Here is a 22082-nt window from a genome sequence, read left to right on the forward strand (position 1 = left end):
ATACAACAAATAAACCAATATTTACCAAACAAAAAAAATAATAAATGATAGGAAATTCATTTTAATTTAGTTGGCGCATTCATTTTATCTATCGTAATTTTATCTAATGAATAAATATAGCAAATTCACTCAAAAAAAACACAATAATTATATGAAATTTATTGGGATAAAGGGTATACTCAATATCAAGCTCAATAATAAATAATGTTATTATTATTCTCTTAATTTGTCTTTTAATTTTGCTACACTTGTTATGTTGGATTGTTTATAAGATTTTGATACATTTTTATTTTTGTATTTACTCTCATATTTACTCTTTTAATTTCATTTATAAACTCATTTTCATATTTTTTATTTAATAGACGATAGAAAATATTATTCTAAAATCTGTCTTTCTCCTATAAATCTATAAATTTTATATATTATTCTAATTGTCAGATCAAAATGCGGGTAACTAGAAAACCAGGTTGGTCAGCAGCTAGTGGCTAGGGCACAACTCGCTCTTGGCATGACACAACAAAACTTGCAGGCTTGCAGCCATGTATGAAACGAACCGTCAAGATGAACCACGAGAAGGCCCATTCAACATCTTTTAAAAATGAAACGGCACGACATACAGTACACCGTGGCTCTCATCGGCATAACAAGCAAAACCTATCATTTTATAATTATTTTTGATAAAACAATATAAATAAATAAATTTTAGTTTTGCCCACAGCACGACACGACTCACCTTATTCACCCCCCATGTGCTCATGCGTTATCAAATGCCATATTTGGTGAACTTTGAGCACAATGCTATCACGACCTATTAGTACTCCTTCCTCGACGGCTCGAGCCATCAATCATGCAGTCTTTGATCGTACAACCCGAAACGAAAATTTTAATAAGTGCTTGATAAAATTATTTATCGGATAATTTAGTTTCTTAAGCACGTATAGATAATTGAAGGATCGCACTATGTAATGCTAGTGTTTGGTAAATTAGTTAATTAAAATTGTTTGTTGTTATAAATCTATTATTTTTAAACAAGTTACTTCTAAGTATATAAATTTGTTTAGTTAAACCAACTAACATTTATCAGCTATTAGTCGTGTACAAAACATCTCATGTATCTTGATTTCTCTTTTTACAATACTACTACATATTATAGCCTCAGGTAAAAATATAGATAAATAGATTTAGGTTTACGAAACATCTCATGTATCTTGATTTCTCTTTGGGTCAACTATATTGGAATTTTGGTTTTTAGCTTGAGGTTGGTTAGAAATTAAAAAAAAATGTGAGGAAAATAATTTTTTAGCTTTTAAGTGAAAATGAAAAATAGTTTTGTTAGTTTTTTTTCAGTGACTAATTGTGTCAAATATTTTCTGAATAATTGGCTTATCCATCAGTTAAAAAATCGATAAAAACAATCAACGCTTTTAGATGATCGAATGAGTCAACTAAAAAGCCAAGAATCGATGGCTAATAACTATTTGTCAAACGCTTCTTAATTAAGGTTTTGTCTGGCCAATTAATTTTTTTATTGACTTTTGATTTATTAGTTAATTACTTTAATATCAAAAATACTCATTTGTTAAATGATTTTTAAGTCAAAATGCAAAAGTTGCTCAGAACAACTTTTTGTAATGATTTTTGACTACTTGATCCATTATTTTTATCCAAATAACTAATAATTAACACCTAAATAACTAATAATCCATTATTTGTGTAAATGTCTATCTTATTAAAATAACTTGAAAACAACAAAAACACTTAATACTTTGAGTTAGTCGATCCCAAAAATTGAACTGTTTTATAACTAACGAATCAAAAAGATTTGACTTTTAGCTTTATAGTTGATCAAACACTCAAAATAAGTATAGTAAGTTTTTAAATAAAATAAAAATTTAGTATTGTAGCTTTAAAAAAGCCTTTAACGTCCAAAAATAATAATTGAGTGAATACATTATCTAGCAGCCACGTGGCATAAATTTGACCTCCCTTTTTTATGCCCTTTCCATCATCATTGTGTAAGTTGATATATGGCTCCTCATACTAAAAACAATTTAATCTGTCCCTACAAACTCAATAGAACTTCCCACACAATTGCCTTCTCATCCTTACAATTTTTCTAAATGTTAATGATATGATGGAAATATTTTTTAGCTTCTGTTTAATTAATCTGTTTTCCCGTAGTATAAATTGAAGTATATATATTGTACTTCATTTCATTTTAATTGCTTTAAATGAGTTTTTTTTAATTAGGTGTGAATATTGGTTAATAGAAGTATATTAATAAAATAAAACACATTCTTTTATATTTGGCTATTAGTATTTCCTTTTAGAATATTAGAGTATATAGTATATCATGAAGTCTCATCCATCAGCTTAAGTTTATGGCTGAAGTTTTAAGATATGTTATATATTCTAATAGAATAATCAAATACTCCTGCTGATAAGGGTATTAATATATTTTCTTTTTCGTCCTTTTTATATTCTGTCTTGGGTAGGACTCATTTGGATGATGATGTTGAGGATAATTAAATACTCTACACTCCCATTTTAATCATACTAAAATTATTGTTACTATTTTGATTTTCTTTTACATTAATTAGGTTTTGATTAGATAAAATCTTCCTAATAAAAAAGTTAACAATTAATTTGAGACAATCCAAAAAGGATGTAACTCGTCTAGTATGAGATCGTCTTACTATAAGACGGACTCATGTAATTAATTTATTTTTGTGTCACTTAAATATATTTATTAAATGTTTAAATAATTTTAAAAAATATATTTTTTTAATAAAAACCAATCACTACATACCTTCTAACTTCTCTCATTCATTCTCTTTATAACTCTCAAATATCAATTTTCTATATAGAATACATCATGATCATTCAATACGCCATATAAATAAAATATGCAGCTAAGTCTTCTATAATATAATTAAATGTAGTTGCATCTTAAATAGAAACCTGAAACTAAATCCTGCAAAATGCTGTCATTTATAATACAAATGATAGTCGATTGAACCAGATCAATGCCTAATGTTGAGTACACTTTCTTAACAAGCTCAATAATACTACAATTATACAATATATTTTCGTAATAAAACTCAAAGTACTTATTAAAAGATTATTTGACACCACTGTATTCTTTCATCGTATTATACGTTAAGTCATTAAGATACCATCTAAACTTGATTAATACTCATAATTGTACGTATGTTCCATCATATAGCATCAATGCTAAAGCAGATATATCACTATTTCATTCCGCAACAAACTTTACGTACAACTTTACATAAATAAAAAGTGCGCATAATAAACGAGTCATTTTACGTTAATTCATAATAATCCAAATAAAAATACTCCATAAATTTTTAGCTCCATCCAAATAATAAACATAACAAATTGTCATAATAAACAACTTTATTTATATTAAATTGAAAAGTTTGGATGTACACCTTTTGCATAGTTGAAAATTTAAAAAATTTAAAATTTTAACGGGTTTTATTTAGTTATAGCAAATATCATTTTCCTCAAATAAAATTTTAAGCTCACTTCTTACATGACCTTTATTTCTCTTCGTGTTTCAATAATAATAATAAAAAAAATAATTTGCGAATTACAACCTTAATATTTATTTTTAGCAAATCACATCCAACAAAGTATTAAAGTTTATAGGTTCAAGCCCAAAACACAAAACTCCGACCACTTAACTTAAAAAATGGTCGAAATTTTGTGTTTTGTGCTGAACCTGTAAACTTTAATATTTTAGTGTTGTAATTCGTAAAAAATAAACATTTAACATTATAATTCGTAAAAATGCTAAATTTTAAGACTGTATTGGCAAATTATTAAAAAAAAAATTCATGCTCTCATTCTCTATTTAAAAAGGTTAGAGCCCACATCACATGTTACTAGTTATAGTATGGGATATGAGGGAAATAGAAGAGATAAAGAAAGTGAGAAAAAAGACAATATCTCAAGCAATAAGAACTGAGAGGCTAAGATTTCCCACATATCTTCAAAGCTACCAAAACCCCCAACACCTCCCCTTATCTTCCTATCTTCTTTTTTTCTTATTCAATCCTACGCTCTTCTCCTACTCTGTTTTTGCTACCTTATTCTGTTCTTCATCAACTCTTACCCTAAACATAAGAGACAATGGCCCCTAAATCCGGTCGCAATAAGGGACACAACAAACCCAAATCAGAAAAGAAAAAGAAAGAAGAAAAAGGTCTATTATTATATTTTATTTTTATTTTTATTAATTATTATCATTTATTTTTCACCATTGTTGAATGATTGTTTATGTTTACTGACTATGGATTTTCCTGATTTTGCAGTTGTGCCTTCTGTTATTGACATTACTGTTATCACCCCATATGATTCTCTAGTCACTCTCAAGGTAACATTATCGAAAATAATCTAATTTTTTATTCATTCGCTATGAAAAATTATATATATATATATATATATATATATATATATATAATATATATATATATATATATATATATATATATATATATATATATATATATATATATATATATATATATATATATATATATATATATATATATATATATATATATATATATATATATATATATATATATATATATATATATATATATATATATATCCTATACTTATTATGTATTTGTTCTCGGCATATTTGATGTTAGATTGATGGATTTGGTTGTTGAGGTTTAGGGTTGAACTGCAATTACCAGATGTGCTGAGAGCAAATAAATAATAAATATTAAATTTTAAAAAAATAATTAAAATGTGAAATTATTATTTCCTTTCAAAAAATATGAAAATTATTCAGAATAAATAAGTAAAAAATTTATATTATTATCAATAGTTTTTCTTTATTTCAAAATAAAGAGGACAGATAAATAAATACATAGAAGAATGGAGATGAATTATGGAATTGAATTTTGATTAGTTGTATTGTTGTTGGGTAATTAATATGCAGGGCATATCAACTGATAAGATACTTGATATAAGAAGGTTATTAGCTTCAAATGTGGAAACATGTCATATTACCAATTACTCTTTGTCACATGAGGTTAGTATAATGTTTCACTTTTAGTACTCTAAAATAAAATGCTAACAATTCCCCTTTATTAATTTCATAATTTCCATTTGTGTTGTAAATTATTCATGGATGAATTTTGCTTATAATCATATATTCATACTCCTACTCACTAAAATGGAATATTTACTTTTCCACGCTATATAATACACTTATTTAATGCTTAATATCCCTTATTATTTATAACGAAAGATTATAAAAAATGGATATTAATAATCTTTGCATTAAAATGAATAAAATAATATCTCACTTGACTATATTTTTAATTTATAAATTAAAAATAAAATACAAATTAACAATAATAAGTAAATGGTGTCAAAAAACAAATGTCTCTTTTTCAATAAATAGGAAGAAGTATTAAATATGAGCCCGGCCATAAATAAAACATTATATATCATTTGTTTGGTAGATATTTTTCTGTGTGATTAAAATAATAAATTCATATGAATAAAAAAAAGTGAAACCCATGATTTCAGGTAAAAGGACATAAATTGAATGAGAAGATGGAGATTACTTCTTTGAAGCCATGTCAATTGAAGATGATTGAAGGTAGGTGGCTATGCAATTTCTTTTCAACGATTTTGTACATTAAAATTAAATTAAATCATGTTACACGTGGGTTGATTATTTTTTTTAATTATACATATTTAATAATAAAATGATCCACGTATCCTTCGAGGTACGTTTGGTTGTAAAAAGGGGAACACATTCCATTTTTTTTTTAATTTTAGGGTTACTTTAGAGTTTAATAGCCTATAAATGATTGATGAAGTAGAGAAATTTGCGCTAAGTATTGTTTAAGCTTTAGAAATTAAGTTTTGTACATTAAAAAGTTGACTTAAAAGTGGGCGTAAGGTTAAAAATTGAGTCTTATATTAGTTAGAGTAAATATTACTTTCTTTTCAGTAAGATTTTGGGTTTTATTTTTACCTAACCATTTTCTTTTTTCAGCATATTATGTAAAAAAAATTGTAAAATTGTCATTTTTTAATTTCGCTTGAGTTTATAACATTAAACTAAATATTATAAACGCTTATATTATAAATTTAAAGAAATAGAGGTAGTTTCGTGCTTTAATTTACTTAATATGATGTCCTCTTGTATGAGTTTTAAAGCTATCTATACTCAAGAGATTAAGTATTCATGATTGAATTTATTTATACAATAACTATCATCCAAATTAGTTGGTGAGACTAACAATTAATTATTTATTTATAATTTAACCATTTATTCAAGAATATTTTTTCTAATTGCTTTCTATAGAAGGGTTGAAAATGACATTAAAATTTACCGTTAAAAGATTATTATATGCTTAGTTAATAGCTATTTTTAATAACTGAAATTTAAAAGTAAAGATGTAAATTTGATTGTATACAAATTTTTGAAAAAAAATCATTTTCTTGGGTTTATTTTAATTATTGCAATGTTTAACTATAACATGTACGATTTTGTACATTAATAAAAATATTACAAATAAAAAAAATCAGACAAGTAAAGTAAAATAGTGGTTGAAAAACTCTAGTTGTGTTGCACCTGAGTTTTTTTAATGGTATCCGAACAGAGCTCCCCTGAACAAAGTGAAAGACAAATTTTTTATTAATTATTTAAAAAAAATCAATTCCCAATATAAAGAAATATTCCAGATTGTTGTGAGGTTATGATATTGAGTTACATATGTAGTAAAAACAATATGAGAAAACATGTGTTCTCTTGCATTCGGTAGGTTTCCAACTACATTCTCATGAAATATTTAAATGCAAAAGGAATAATTTTTATTGATTAATTAAAATATTTTCTTAGCATATTTTAACCTACCATATGTAATTATTATCAAATAATTATGGTTATCAACTTTTTATGCATGTATGGTTCATGCATATTATTTTCTTTGAATTTCATAATAACCAAATAATTAATGATGTATTTTCATGCATTGACCCCAAAACCTATGTATTAGTGTTGGTATTTTTATAAAAAAAATATTATCAAAAATACCCTAGTACAATTCAAAAGAAAAGGAATACAATTTGTAATGATAAGAAGATAAATTATCTAAGATGAATATCGTTTCGAACCCAACTGAAACAAAGAAAACATAAAATACAAACATAAGGAAAGGGAGACGAACCATCTAGCTCGGATGGACCTTCTCCCAAATCCCTATGTACTCGATAGTGTTTGATCTTTTGTATTTAAATATGATTTTTTTTTAACTTTTTATATTTTAGTAGTACCATCTTTTATTCTATTTAATTATTAAATAATGATAAAGAACTAGGTATTGTCACAATTGAAACTTCACGCTCATTATTCACATATTTTTTTTGACGTAGTAGTACTATGATCAATATTTCATATCTTTATTCATCACTTCAAATCCATTAATGTTTCTTTGTTGGTATTAAATGATGCTAATGAGAATGATTAATTGTGCATATTTTTGTAAAAAGTACTATGTCATTCTCATGATAACGAAACTTTAATCATAAATTTTTCCTACAATTTTCGATTATATTTAATTACATCTTTTCAAATGGTAATACATTAAAATAAATTTCGCGAAGAAAATGAGATAACTAAAGGAGAATAAACACGGTCATTAAACTTGTTAAGAAATTGTCCTAACAAAATTAAATAAATTTTTTATTATCATTTCTATCATTTAATTTTGACAATTAAACGTATCATATATGTTTGATTATTAATATCTTTGAAGCTAATGATTATCTATATTATTAATCAATTTATTTTTATATGCATTTTATAATAAAGATGATTTTATATTTATATGGTTAAAATATGGTCTTAAAGACCTAAAGAAAAGTAGCTATAAGAGCAAAAAAATACATAATAAATATTTTAATAATTGCCTAAATTTTCCACAAGGTCAGAGGAAATGAATAGGTAATATAATATAATAAATGCAACAACCCGTTTTGTATGAGACTGTCTCACCATGAAACATGCCTCATACTTAGGTTATATAGCCCAATAATAAAAACTTTTATCTTATGACCTTTTTGTTTTGAGGTCTTTTTACTGTGAGACGGTCTTATACAAGATCAACAGTTAAAAATTATGCAAAAAGTAAATTTGACCAGTAATATTAATATATTATGTATATTTGCAGATGAATATGTGAGTGAGGCCCAAGCTATGGCCCACGTAAGAAGGCTACTGGACATAATCGCGTGTACAACATGGTTCAACAAGCCTAAGGGACAACGGCCCACTTCAGCTGACCACAAATCTAAAAAAGCAAAGGCCCAAGTGGGCCCCACAAACCCATCAAATGAAGAACCCAGAATCAAAAACGGGCCGTCCATATCGGTTATTTCTGAAGATAATGACATGGCTGCCCTTCACCCAACACCTAAATTGTCTGAATTTTATGACTTTTTCTCTTTTTCTCACATCACTCCTCCAGTCTTAGGTGGGTCCCACTTTTCTTTGTTCAAAATTTTCCTATTGGCTAGATTTTTTTATTCTTTTTATTTTTTGTCACTGTATGCACATGATTTGGATTGTTTTGATTTGTATTTTTTCAGTTTGTGGTTGAAAATTTACTAAAATTCTGACTAGATTTCTGATTGCAATCATGTTTTGGTGAATTTTCAACCACAATTGATAAAAAACAAATCAAATCGATCCAAATTATGCACAGAAATTGATCTAATAATGCCCAAAATTTAATGTATTTTATTGAATTTCCCTTAATTTTGAATATTGTTTGTCGTTGTGTTTAGGGTTTTTTGTCGATTACTTACAGTGTAGGTGGAATGCAGGTATCAAGAAATGTGAAAGAAAATTGGAAGACAAACGTGATGGAGATTATTTTGAACTACAGGTATATCCTCATCAATTTAAGAATATTTCTTACCTTTAATAGGTCCTTTGAACAGTAAATTTTTGTTTGCCATTTCTGGGTGTGTGTCAATTTCAGTGTCAGTGTCAGTGTCTGTGTCATAATTTAAGTCTGGTCATTTTCTCCAAACCCCATACTATGCTCATTTAGCCATTGAATTTCTTCCACATGATTATGAGTTGTTTGTTCCATTTCATTTTGGGTTGATGTAATCTCGGTGATTTTCTTCACTTTCTTGGCCGGGCTCTAGCTATTTGGGGTCTAGTTGATCTCATTCCTCCTGCCGTCTCTTAGGAGAGGATACGGGTATGATTTGTATGTCATCTAGACATCTAACCTAACCCCGGATTTGTATGCCGGGCTCTAGCTATTTGGGTATTTTAGGTTAGGTTAATTTGAGTCTTGTGTATATATAAAGTTAACACAAATTCTTGTGAGAGACAGTCTCCTTGAGAGACCATCTCTAATTGGGCCGGCCCATTATATATTTTTTAAAATATTATAAGTAGGCATTAAGAATTATGTCGGTAGACATTTAAGATATTGAAAGTACGCATTAAGGATACGATAAATAAGTATAAAGGATAAAGTAAGTAGGCATTAAGAATACGGTAAGTAGATATTAATCTTTAATGGGCTGGGCTTGAGATACGTCTCTCAAAGAGACGGTCTCTCAAAGAGACGGTCTCTCAAGAGACTAGCCGTAAAAATAATCTAATATGATTTTTGTACGTGCGGTCTAGTCAAGTCATACTTGGATTAGATTTAGTTTTCTATTAAAAATTGGTGATATCAAAATCACAAGGACAAAGTATAATTTTTTAGTGTGAAAATGTTGATATTTTTATTGGAATATTTTCAATTGAAATTGTTAACACAATTAACATTAGAAGTTATTGGTTATAAGCTGAATTCAATAAAAGTACGAATAAGTTGAAAAGAATATGCCCTTAGTAAAAAGACGCATAGCAAGAGACTGAATAATTTGATTTAAAGAACATCAGCACCCTGATTTTGGGTTGAATACTGAATACTCATATGAATAAAAATATGGAACATATCTTTGGTAAGGAGGTAGTAGTATTGGTTTAAGTCCCAAGCTTGATTATGGTTTGATTAAACAGTTATTTGATCTGAACTTTTCATGTGAACATTCATGTTTCATATTGTATATGTTGTTGTAGTGATTCTATATGTGAGTAGTTCACTAATGCAATTGAATATAGATCAAGATTTGCAATGCCAAGATAATACAAGTGGTTGCATCCACAAAAGGGTTCTACACTTTGGGCAAGCAGTTGGTACAGTCTCATTCCCTAGTGGATCTCCTGCATCAATACAGCCAGGCATTTGCTAATGTGAGCATTCTTGATAACTAAGATATCTGAATGATCATATGAAGTTGTTCAATCTTACTCCTCAGTCCCTATCAGTTTGCTATATTGTGAAAAACGACATGAGAGGTTTTTGCTACAAATGTAGCAATATTAGAGGGATGGAGGAGTAATTCTCAACTAGCAGATTACTGATTTGAATTGTATGTTTTTTTACTTCACAGGCATATGATGCTCTAATCAAAGCTTTTGTGGAGCACAATAAGGTATTTGACCCTTTACTAGTTCCCAAATTTGAAATCACTTGGCATATTGTATGTACTTCCCATAAGCATGTATTGTTACTTTCAAATGCATGACATGATTTTACTTATGTATGTTTTTGTCATGGCTCTGGTACTCTTTAAGTTTATCCTGTTTTTTAGTTAAATGGGGAAAATTAAAAAAAGCAATCATAAGAAGTTGCAGATAATGTTGTGTATATCCGATCCCTGCCTAGATGGGAGCTACTTATGACATTGTGTAAATGGAATTTTGTAATCACAAAACATTGCTATATTAAGAAAGAAGTCAATTTTTTTGGACATCCTAATTTGAGAGTAGTGTTTTGCATTTCTCAAGAACCAAGAAATGAAACTTATGAAATTATGTGAATTTTTCAGTTCGGCAATCTTCCTTATGGATTCCGTGCAAATTGCTGGCTCACTCCACCTTCTGTTGCGGAAAATCCATTGAACTTCTCATCCTTACCGACCGAGGATGAGAACTGGGGTGGAAATGGAGGAGGCCAAGGAAGAGACGGTGAACATGATCTTAGACCTTGGGCAACAGAGTTTGCTGCTTTGGCTAGCATGCCTTGCAAAACCGAGGAAGCGAGAGTGATTCGTGATCGGAAGGCTTTCTTGCTCCATAGTTTATTTGTCGACGTTTCAATTTTTAAAGCAGTAGATACCATTTGTCATTTGGTGGAATCAGAATCTTCTCCAAGAGATTCTCATGAATGCCGTGTAGGTGATCTGTATATTGTAGTTAAGCGCGAATCAGCTGATGCCAACCTCAAGCCTGATGATAAGATTCTCTTCTGTGACTTGTCTGAAACATTTGCTAAAGGTGTTGCTCAAAGGAACTTGATCAAAGGATTGACTGCTGATGAAAATGTGACTGTTCGAGTAAGTTGATTTAAACCATTTTAAAGCTTCACCTGATTTGGTTATGATTTGTTAATAATGTTGGTAAACCTTTTTGTTTGTTTGTTTGTTTGTTTTGCTTTTCAGGATATTTCTTCACTTGGAACTGTTACTTTAAGGTATTGTGGGTACACTGCAACTGTTCGAGTTGTCGGAGTTGTTAAGAATAACATCGAGCACCATGATATCGAAATTAATGATCAGCCTGATGGAGGAGCTAATGCCCTCAATGTATACAGGTTATTTTCTGATCTTTACTCTTTTGTAGTGTCAAACTTTTTGATTCGGGGGTAAGACCGGAGAATCCCCAACAGGTGTTGGGGAAATTTATTAGCAGTTTTACTCCAATTAACAACATGCCTGTGAAAATATCTTTGTATAGGACACTTGGAAAAATTTCAGCTTATATTTGTCTACTAGTTTTTTTTATTTATGATCACGGGATGTGAGTAGGTTTTACTCAGCTGGTTGTTACAAACCTATCGATAACCCTCTCCTAATCTGGCCTCAGGACCAGCAATGTGACGCATAGTTTTTTGGTTCATGTGGCCGACCCCAATCTTTTGGGATTAAGGCTTTGGCATTGTTGTTGTTGCATTGGTCTACTAGTTTACTAAATGCACAATGTTTTGGCGTCCTACTTTTGTTCACAGCTTAAGGATGCCCTTACACAAGCCGGTCAATGCGGAAGTCTCAGGAGAAAGCGCTTCTGTCCTGTCGCAACCTGATGAACTAGAAACTTCAAGATCTCAAATCATAAAAATACTTGATGATAGCTTAGCTAATTTAGAGGAGGGAAAACAAGAGGAGGCTGAAGTGGGTGTTAGATGGGAACTTGCTTCATGTTGGGTGCAATATTTGCAGAAGCAGGAAAGTGAGAAAAATCCCAAAGAATCTGAAAATCCCAAAAATAGTGAATTGTATGTTAAAGGTTTAGGAAAGGAATTCAAATCGCTAAAGAAAAGAGACAAAAAGCCAAACAGTGTGGACTCGTCTGAAGGACTGCAGGAGAAAGAATCGCAAGTTTCTGGCCTTGAATCTGATGAAGGACTCAGTAAAGATCTGGAAGCTTCTGAGCTAGGAAAGATACTTTCTAAAGAAGCCTTCTTACGGCTGAAGGAAACAGGGACTGGCCTCCATCTTAAGGTGCTTAGAATTTTATTACTTATTGAAAGATCTTTGATGTGGTGGAATTATTTGCTGATGCTTTTGTCTTTGTTTCTGTCACAGACTGTAGATGAACTTCTTACTATGGTTCAAAGCTATTACGATGATATTGCTTTACCGAAGCTGGTACTACAAATTTTCAAGCATAATATGATTTCCAAGAGTTTTTTCCCCTTTTTTGCCTAAAAGAAAATATTTATATGAGCTCAGGTAACAGATTTTGCATCACTAGAACTTTCTCCCGTTGATGGACGAACACTTACAGATTTCATGCATCTCCGGGGACTCAAGATGCGTTCCTTGGGTCGTGTGGTGAGGAAATGTTTAAGTCATTATAACTATTAGTCTCGTTTTGATTTGTTTTTCAGTCCCTTATTGTTTAATCCTTTATTTCTGTAATGATCTTTCTACATGTTGTAGCGATGTTCTTATTTTCTTCCTTGTGCTTTAGGTTGAGTTAGCTGAGAAGCTTGCTCACATACAATCACTATGTGTCCATGAGATGGTCACAAGGGCTTTCAAGTATGTCGTAAAAGCTTCCATCGCCTCTGTTGATGACATATCACAAACACCAGCAGCAATAGCTACGTCTTTGAATATCTTATTCGGGTCCCAGTCAACAAATAACAATGAAAAAGTTGAACGTCAGGACTACGAGCTCAAACTTAGATGGTTGAAGGCATTCCTCTTACGCAGGTTCGGGTGGAAGCTCAACGATGAATTTCGTCACTTGAGAAAGTTGGCAATTCTTCGAGGCCTCTGCCACAAGGTTGGTCTTGAGTTGGTTCCAAGAGACTATGATATGGATTCTCCAAACCCGTTTAGGAAAGATGATATCGTCAGCATGATACCTGTCTGCAAGGTGAATATTTACGCTCCTCATCCATCTCTGATTCTCTTTTCCCTATCCTCTCCTTTTCTTTTTTCAATTTCCTTCTCTCTAATGGTTTGCTCCTTTTATGATCCTCCGCAGCATGTGATATGTTCTTCTGCAGATGGTCGAACTCTGTTGGAATCATCCAAGGTAGCATTGGACAAGGGGAAGCTAGAAGATGCCGTTAATTATGGAACAAAGGTACGTATAAGAGTTACAATGTTGTCTTTCCAGCTTTCAGCTTAATATTTTTGTTATTTCTGAATGAATTCTTATGATCTGAATGTGAAGGCTCTGGCAAAGATCATAGCTGTATGTGGCCCCTATCATCGAACAACTGCTGGTGCCTATAGTCTTCTTGCTGTAGTCTTATACCACACAGGAGATTTCAATCAGGTAACGTAAATTCCATGGATATTGCTCATCATTTTTTTTTGTTTTCAAGTAATTTTTATCTTCTCAACATGTATACATTTCTGACAGAAAAATGCTTGAAACTGTCATTATGCTTTTCCTTCGACCTTTTGAATTAATTTCATGCTGCACAATGCACATGTTTTTCAACCTAAATATAGTACACGCAATAGTTATCTGGTATATGCTGACTGCTTATATCTCATATTTATCCTAATGAATTTGCATCTCCCAAGTACGATCTCAACAATCATAGTGCATTAGTGCTTAAAGTAAGTTCCTATCATTTTCAGGCTACCATATATCAGCAGAAGGCATTAGATATAAATGAAAGGGAACTCGGGCCTGATCATCCTGATACAATGAAGAGTTACGGGGATCTTTCAGTATTTTATTATCGTCTGCAACACATTGAATTAGCTCTCAAGTATGTATTTCTGCTTCACTGGCCTACATTTTATGCTATCTATATATTCATCTCTCTGTCCCCTGTTAAATCTCTTATTAAATCGATGTTCTTTGTTTTTAGGTATGTCAACCGTGCATTATTTTTGCTTCACTTCACTTGTGGGCTATCCCATCCAAACAGTGCTGCAACTTATATAAATGTAGCCATGATGGAAGAGGGTATGGGTAATGTTAACCTTGCTCTCCGTTATCTCCATGAAGCTTTGAATTGCAATAAGCGACTCTTAGGGGCGGACCATATCCAGGTATCTTATCGATTTCCTTTCAATGCTCATTTGCAACAAAATACATCTTACTTAGTTTAGACAAACAATTTCTTGAATGTTGCTTATCTACTCCTAGTTAAGTGTAACTCCAATTTGCAACAAAATGACCGATTTCAGGATGTTTGAAATGGTTTTGAGTGAGTAAAATGTTTTGACATTATTGTTTTCAGACTGCCGCAAGTTATCATGCCATAGCAATTGCACTTTCACTTATGGAGGCCTACTCACTAAGTGTTCAGCATGAGCAAACTACGCTCAAAATTCTTCAAGCCAAGCTTGGACCAGAAGATCTTCGTACTCAGGTACTTTAGAACTTAAATCATTATTTACGTAAACTTTTATTTAAATCGAAATTTGAGGTCTCAATACTTATCTCGTGGAGTCGATTGGTTTTACAGGATGCAGCAGCATGGCTGGAATATTTTGAATCGAAGGTAATTGAACAGCAGGAACTGGCAAGAACCGGAACACCAAAACCGGATGCTTCGATTGCTAGCAAAGGGCATCTTAGGTACTAAAAATGTTTGGCTGAGTTGTTGTAGCTAGTTGGAAGTAATGCAAATGGTAAATGTAAGGTAATCATGATGCTAGCTACAACAAACTAAGTTAATTCAATAGGATGATAAGTAAAAGTAATTGACAATACTTAAGATCAGACCATAAAGCTTCCTAGAGAAAGTTACCCTACTTCATTTTGGGAAAATACTAGTAATTTTTCGAGTATATGCTCCCAAAGAATGTCACTGAGATATGACACAACACTACTAAAATCGAAATCTTAGTTTGCATATCAGATCATACTTCTTGGTGGGACGCAATCTTTCCGTTCTTCATCATAAATGAGAATTGAGAAGGAAGAGCATTGCATTAGGACGATTTTCTTTGAATCCTGTTATATTTACCAAGTATATTATGTTTGTCAACTATGTATTGAAGTAGTAACTGTTTTCATCTGTTTTTTTGACAGTGTATCTGATCTCCTTGATTATATCAGTCCTGATCATGACCCAAAAGGTGGTGACGGTCAGAAGAAACATCGGCGTTCAAAGGTATCTAATAAGTTGTTTATGATTATGCTAACTTCATTCATGATAATTGCTCCTAATCTATTTGTACGTTCAGATAATTTTTACATTAATCTTAATGTAAGTGTATGGTTTTTCAGATAATGCAGGTTTCTGAAAATTCACAGGGTCAGGGTCAGGGTCAGGGTCCTGTAGCCAATGGCTCGGTAACTGAAGACTTTGACATAACAAATACTGTTTCTGTGAAAGAAACAACTGCCGTTAATAAGGAGGAAGTTGCGGAAGAATCAATTCCTGAAGAATCAAATTCAAATGACAGTGATGTTACTTTTGGTGAACAGGTCGTATATGGAGAGGCTATCGATACAAGTTCAGATGAGGGGTGGCAAGAAGCTAACTCAAAAGTACGCTCTGCTAATGCCAATGCAAACGATAATAAGTTTCGTAGAAGACGACCTAATCATCTGAAAGTAAGAGTGAAACAATCAAAAGAAAATGGGCAAATATCTGGTGTTGTTCCAAGAGATCAGCAGCGAATGATGAACCAGAACGTAATCATAAAGGAATCTTCGCCTCAGAAGAAATCAAGGGCTCAAATTCAATCCAAGAAAGTTTCTTCCGTAGTTCCAACTACGCTTACTGCTATGGCTTCTAAGGCTTTTTCCTACAAAGAAGTTGCTATGTCACCTCCCGGAACTATTCTTAAGCCCCTGGCGCAAAAGGAAGAAGCGACAATTGTAGAAGAGAATAAGAAAGTTCCAGAATCTTCCAAAGAAAATGGGGAAAAAAATGATGTGGAGGTTGTGAAGAATACTGCTGAAGAATACGATAAAGTTTCTGATGACAGCACCGATTCTTCTCAACCACGAGAAACAGCTGTGATTTCCGAAAACGAAGAAGTTTCGGGTTTGGATAGTCAGGAAAAGGTCTCGGAATCAAAAGGGTCTAAACTTTCAGCTTCGGCTCAACCATTTAACCCAACCAACTATGGAGGAGTGACTAATTTTTATGATGTAAGAGTGAGCCAAGGCTTGTTGTTGGAGCCAGTCGAGTTTCCTCCGATTACAGCTAGGGTTGCATGCGGTCCAAGATCACCTTTATATTACCGAACAAACCATTACGCACCTGTTAACAAGCCCGGTTTGACACTCATGAACCCTGATGCACCTGAATTTGTGCCTCAGAAACTAACTTCTGACGTGATTTCATCCCCTGATGCAATGAAGAACGTAGTGGAATTCGATGGAAAAGAAGGGGCAAAAGATGATAGATCAAAGAAGAGTACTTCTGAGGCAGAGAAGGCGGAGTTAGCAAGACAAATACTGCTTAGTTTTATCGTAAAATCAGTCCAAAACAGTTCAGATCGTTCAAACGAGTCTTCTAGGAGTGTTAAAAAGTCCACAAACTGGCAGAATTCTTCAGAAGCTATAGCAAATGACAGTGCAATCATCAAGATTTTTCAAGGAAACGAAGAAAAAGCAGACGAGGCTATAAATGTGAATGATTCCGAGATGAATGCTAAGTTAACCAACAAAGTCGGGGATGGAGAAGGGTTTGTCGTTGTTTCGAAGAGGAGGAGAAATCGACAGCATATAGCAGCAAATGGTGTTGGAAGTAATTTATACAATCAACAACAATCAATATGCACTTGAAAAAGTGTTGGGTTTAAGTTATTCTTTTCCATAATTCAAGGTGCACCATTATTTTTGCGGATGTTGCTCAGGCCCTATGAGAAAGCACCATATAATTCAAATATGTGAGAGTTTTTTGAGTCATATGGTGCAAACTCAGAGAAACGAACGGAGTAATATGTTTTTGATGGAGAGGAAATGATCATCTTTGTTAAAGGGAGTAATAGGATGATATATTGATGAAGAAGCACTATTGGAGTTTTAGATGTTGGTTGGGTTTAACAGCAGCAAATAATTTACTCGTTCTTTTTGCTTTAATATTAAGTAGTTTCAAATATTGTGTAATGAGGATGGGAAAAATAAATATTTATCAGTTATTCATTAATGTAATATTATGCTTGCTTGATGAACTTATTTCACAGTTCAATTTAATATGTATTTCCATTTCATTGATTAAGAAGGGGAGGGCGAGGGGGAATCGATTTTTCCGTAGGCGGTAGTTGGTGAGAATCAAACCCCTATTACAAGGGCATAAGTATATATTTATGTATTTCGTTGATATTTTAGACTTTAGAGTCAAGATTATTTATGAAGTTTATTATCGACAATTATATAGAGGTAATTGGCTTGTAAGTCTAATGTAACCGAGCTTGCCTAGAATCCACTCAAAAAAAATAATATACGTGCTCACTAATTGTTTTCTAGTACATTTTTAATTATAAAGTTTTTTATTAGCAATTTGTTACTTTGAATTATCTCAATGTAATGAAACCTTTTTAATTATTTTTAACAACAATTACCTCTAAGTTTTTAAAAGTAATAATTTAAGTTTAATTTCGAGTTTAGATTGAGTCTCGTTTTGACTCAAGCTCACAAGGTTCTCAAGCTCTAGTTGAACGTGTAATTCGGAGCTTGTCAGCTACGTCAGAGTTTTTAGTCACATTTAAAAAGTTTTCAAGTCAGGCAAGGCCTACACAAACCCGAACTTAGATTTTAGTTTTCTAACTAGATAATCCCTGTGCGATGTACGATTTTTTTTATTTATTATTTTTCATTATTTAAAAAAATAAAGAAAATAAATTGTAAATTATTGGTTATATATTCATTTTCTATGAATTATTAATAGCATATAATAGCTAATATTTAATTTATTTTTGATTTTTAAAATACTTTTTTATAAGTTATGTATGATGTTAAATAATGTCATTTTAATATTATTTTAATCTTTACTAAGTAAGCATAACAAACTATGTTAAAACTAAATTATAATTTTAATAAATTGTTTTGAACACATATTACAACAATATTAATTAAAATAAAATATTTTAAATGATGATAACATTTATATATTTAAAAAATAATTTAAATAGTAATACAAATATAAAGTTAAACATAACTTGTCTTGTATGAGACTATCTTAATGTTGAGACGGACCTATGTAATTAGCTCAATTATCTTAGTGATCACTATAAAATTGTAAGTGACAAATTATTTTTTTGGTTTCTAAAACGAAAGCTAGCAAATTATAATTACAAAGAACAAATTTTTTGTTTTCAAAATGAAAGCTAGTAAATTATTATTATGTATTGAACAATAAAAAGTCATATGCATTCCACTCAGACAAGTTATTGAAAGCTAATAAAATGATAAGTCACATATTTCCCATTTACTCTATTAGCAAATCATGACATCATTTTTGATAAATGAAGGGAAAAAATTTATTGAAAAGTTGACAACTCATCAGTTTTTAAGTGTGCTTATGTCATCCGTATTTTGCTTTAGTATAATGTATAGATAGGCATATGGCCTACCCCATACCTCTTTATGTATAGAAGTATCCCTAATGAATGGAGTGGGCATGCACAGAATACGTACAATTTTAGTTACATGCATTCATATACAGTATACGTACAATTTTTATTTTGGTTTGAATTGTTAGGTTAGTAAGACGAATAAATTAAATTGTATATAAATCAAATTTCACCATTGTTTTTAAAATAGTTATAGTTGGAAATTTGAGAATGACTATCCAAATTTTGTTATTTTTAAATTCTTCAGAGAATTTAAATAAAAAATTATAGCAAATTGGAAGAAACGAGCGAGATAATTGGTCAACATACTTAGACCATATAATTCTTCTTCTTGTCCTTTGATAATGCATTCTATCAAATGAGAAGTGTTGACATTAAATTATTTGGAAAAATAATTCATATGTGATTTCATGTACAATAAAGAATTACAAAGAATAAATTAACATATAAGATTGATGCACAATAAAGAATTACAAAGGAATAAATTAATATGTAAAATTGATGGACTATACTTTATAACATCTATTGGTTTTAAAATGAAACACTCCTAAATTTGTGTAAGTTTTTTTTTTTTAATTTAATTTTTAATTTTTTTTATGTACAAATCCAATAATAAAATTATCAGAAAATAAAGATAAAAACGTCAACCAAATCCTAAATATAATAATGGTTGGTGGTGGATGACACGCACTACTAAAGGAGATGTCAAAATTTGTATAAGCAATCAACTCAATTGATTTGAGTACTCCATATTGGCTGTTGCAATGTATTTACAAAGATAAGGTTAAAGGCTTAAGGAAACCTTTTTCCAAACTAGTTTAGGATATATTATGGCTTGTTTTCAACTTAATTAATTATAATTTTCAATTTAATTCCTTTTAATACACAATGTATCAAATTATTGGTAAACCCTACATATGATTATCAAAGTATGAAGTGCAAACCAACATAATTTTCAGTTCAAGATGTATGAAGATAATATAACATCACTAGTTAAAGTACATTGTGTTATGACCTCTTCAAATGTCTAAACAAAGTATTTAACATCATGGGCTTCTAATGGCTATATTCCCTCAATGTATGATGATTTGGTAAATTAATCTTATAAGGGTGTAATTTGATTTAGCAATCAGTTATACACATAAGTTAAATAGTCTACGTGACGACAATTCCATAAAAGCATGCTTACAAATCACAACTTATTAAAACTAAGTCTTTAAATACATACCAAATTCAAATATCATTTTCTCGTGGGGTTTATGATAACAAATAAATATTCAAATTACTTTTTGACGTGAAAAAAGTAAGTCATGAATGGTGTAACTACTTAATAGTTACACCTTTTATTTATTAGGTTACCGCTAGCAATACATCGATTGAGAATTTCAAGATTTATCGAATATCGAAATGCATGTCTATCTTGATTATAATGTTTTTAATACATATTTTTCTTGTCCTATTTATAATAATTTATCAACACCTTACTTTATTCTATTTTTTGTATAACATTAAATTTAACTTTAAATGCAGTTCTTATCTTAAAAATTATTACTTAATACTTTTTTGTTTTAAGTATCAGACCCCATTTAAACTATATATATTTGGCAATTATTTCTTTTTGAAGAACCATATAGCTTAGCACTATTGTATTCTACCCATATTGCATTTCATATGAAACTCTAATTTACGTAGTACTTTTTTTTTTGGATAGACCAAACTTGATCATATCACTACCTTATGCACTCAATTTAGTTCCTTTCCAATTTTAGTAATAATGCTCAACAGAAAATGTATTCAATTAGTAACAATCCTAGTCAACTCAAGCATATTGTATGTATACTAAGAAGTCTACATTGTAATGAAGTGCTCAAAATAACACACCTATATATATATATATATATATATATATATATATATATATATATATATATATTTATATATATATATATATATATAAACTACTCTTCTTATAATAGATTGTATTTCGGTGCCACGAATTCAAATAAGAAATTAATATAATAATAATTTATATTATTGGATTATTTAATTTATATATAAGACGTATCTCACGGTGAGCCTGTATAATAAAAAAGACATTATGATAATAAGACACAACTATTAATTAGAAATTAATTTGATTTGATGCACCAAATAATTAGTTTTTTTTGAATTTCAAATTACAAATAACAAGAAATTTATTAATAAAAAAATAAAAATTCAATTTTTAATCTTGACCATCTCTAGGAGAATGAAGGGGAAATAAGGGCAAAAGTTGAGGCTTACAATCTCTTGAAGCAATACTTAAAGGACTAATTGGATGCAAATAAAACCCTTTCTCAACAATAACAACCCTTTCTTCTTCTTCACTCAAACTACACCTAGGATCAGCCCTTGGGCTCGGGCTTCCAATCCCAAGGCCCAGCCCATCTAATGTAGAATTGGGTGAAATCATAGCCATTTGGCTCATCTCATTACCAACTCTAGCCCGAAAAAGCCCATTACCCGGCCCATAATAATTAGGGCTTTCATTAAGCTTGATCATCTCCAACTTTCTCATAACACCTTGTTGTTGTTGGTGGTGGTGTTGCCTTCTCTCATGGAGCTTAAACGACGTCGTTTGTCGAATCCCGACATCGGAAATACCCGACCCGGGTTGTGAGGAGGAGGAAACAGAATGAGACCCGGTTAGGTGTTGAACAATGGCCCGGAAGTTAGATGGGTTAGCTTGGACAAAAGTGGTGTTTGTGGGTTCATAAGAAGATGAATTATGCATGGAATTATGTTGTTGTTTGATGTTGTTGGTTGAGTTAGAATTATAAGACATGATATTATGGTGATGTTGAAAATTAGAAAGAAAGCATGGAATTTGTGAGGATTTTTGTTATGGGTTTTAAGGGATTGTTTGTTTGGAAGTTAGTATATGAAGAGGGAAAAAAAGAAGA

At 30.9% G+C, this 22082-nt stretch overlaps 2 protein-coding genes across 2 annotated transcripts; one reads left to right on the plus strand and one right to left on the minus strand.

The window, feature by feature from the left end:
• The first annotated feature begins 3807 nt into the window (after positions 1 to 3807).
• Positions 3808 to 17743, plus strand: LOC130812550 (protein REDUCED CHLOROPLAST COVERAGE 3). The gene is made up of 22 exons (XM_057678064.1): positions 3808 to 4228; positions 4338 to 4399; positions 4979 to 5071; positions 5575 to 5647; positions 8229 to 8531; positions 8884 to 8945; positions 10190 to 10321; positions 10522 to 10563; positions 10960 to 11466; positions 11572 to 11723; positions 12138 to 12630; positions 12715 to 12777; positions 12862 to 12963; positions 13103 to 13513; positions 13625 to 13726; positions 13817 to 13921; positions 14233 to 14366; positions 14469 to 14652; positions 14844 to 14975; positions 15072 to 15184; positions 15641 to 15722; positions 15839 to 17743. The coding sequence occupies exons 1-22, from the start codon at positions 4156 to 4158 to the stop codon at positions 17348 to 17350; spliced, it is 4932 nt and encodes a 1643-aa protein (XP_057534047.1). The 5' UTR covers positions 3808 to 4155; the 3' UTR covers positions 17351 to 17743.
• A 3476-nt stretch (positions 17744 to 21219) lies between these two features.
• Positions 21220 to 22082, minus strand: LOC130812561 (VQ motif-containing protein 33-like). The gene has a single exon (XM_057678076.1). It carries the CDS (start codon positions 21962 to 21964, stop codon positions 21365 to 21367), a length of 600 nt encoding a protein of 199 aa, XP_057534059.1. The 5' UTR covers positions 21965 to 22082; the 3' UTR covers positions 21220 to 21364.

This window comes from Amaranthus tricolor, chromosome 1 (assembly GCF_026212465.1).
Source record: "Amaranthus tricolor cultivar Red isolate AtriRed21 chromosome 1, ASM2621246v1, whole genome shotgun sequence".
Lineage (NCBI taxonomy): Eukaryota > Viridiplantae > Streptophyta > Magnoliopsida > Caryophyllales > Amaranthaceae > Amaranthus > Amaranthus tricolor.

What these genes read in the sequence shown, in the direction of transcription:
- LOC130812550 (XM_057678064.1), top strand. Translation starts at nt 4,156, where the DNA reads ATGGCCCCTAAATCCGGTCGCAATAAGGGACACAACAAACCCAAATCA. An exon ending in CATCACTCCTCCAGTCTTAG is followed by an intron (nt 8,532 to 8,883) that starts GTGGGTCCCACT and finishes GGTGGAATGCAG; the next exon opens with GTATCAAGAAATGTGAAAGA. An exon ending in ACAGCCAGGCATTTGCTAAT is followed by an intron (nt 10,322 to 10,521) that starts GTGAGCATTCTT and finishes TTTACTTCACAG; the next exon opens with GCATATGATGCTCTAATCAA.
- LOC130812561 (XM_057678076.1), bottom strand. Translation starts at nt 21,964, where the DNA reads ATGTCTTATAATTCTAACTCAACCAACAACATCAAACAACAACATAAT.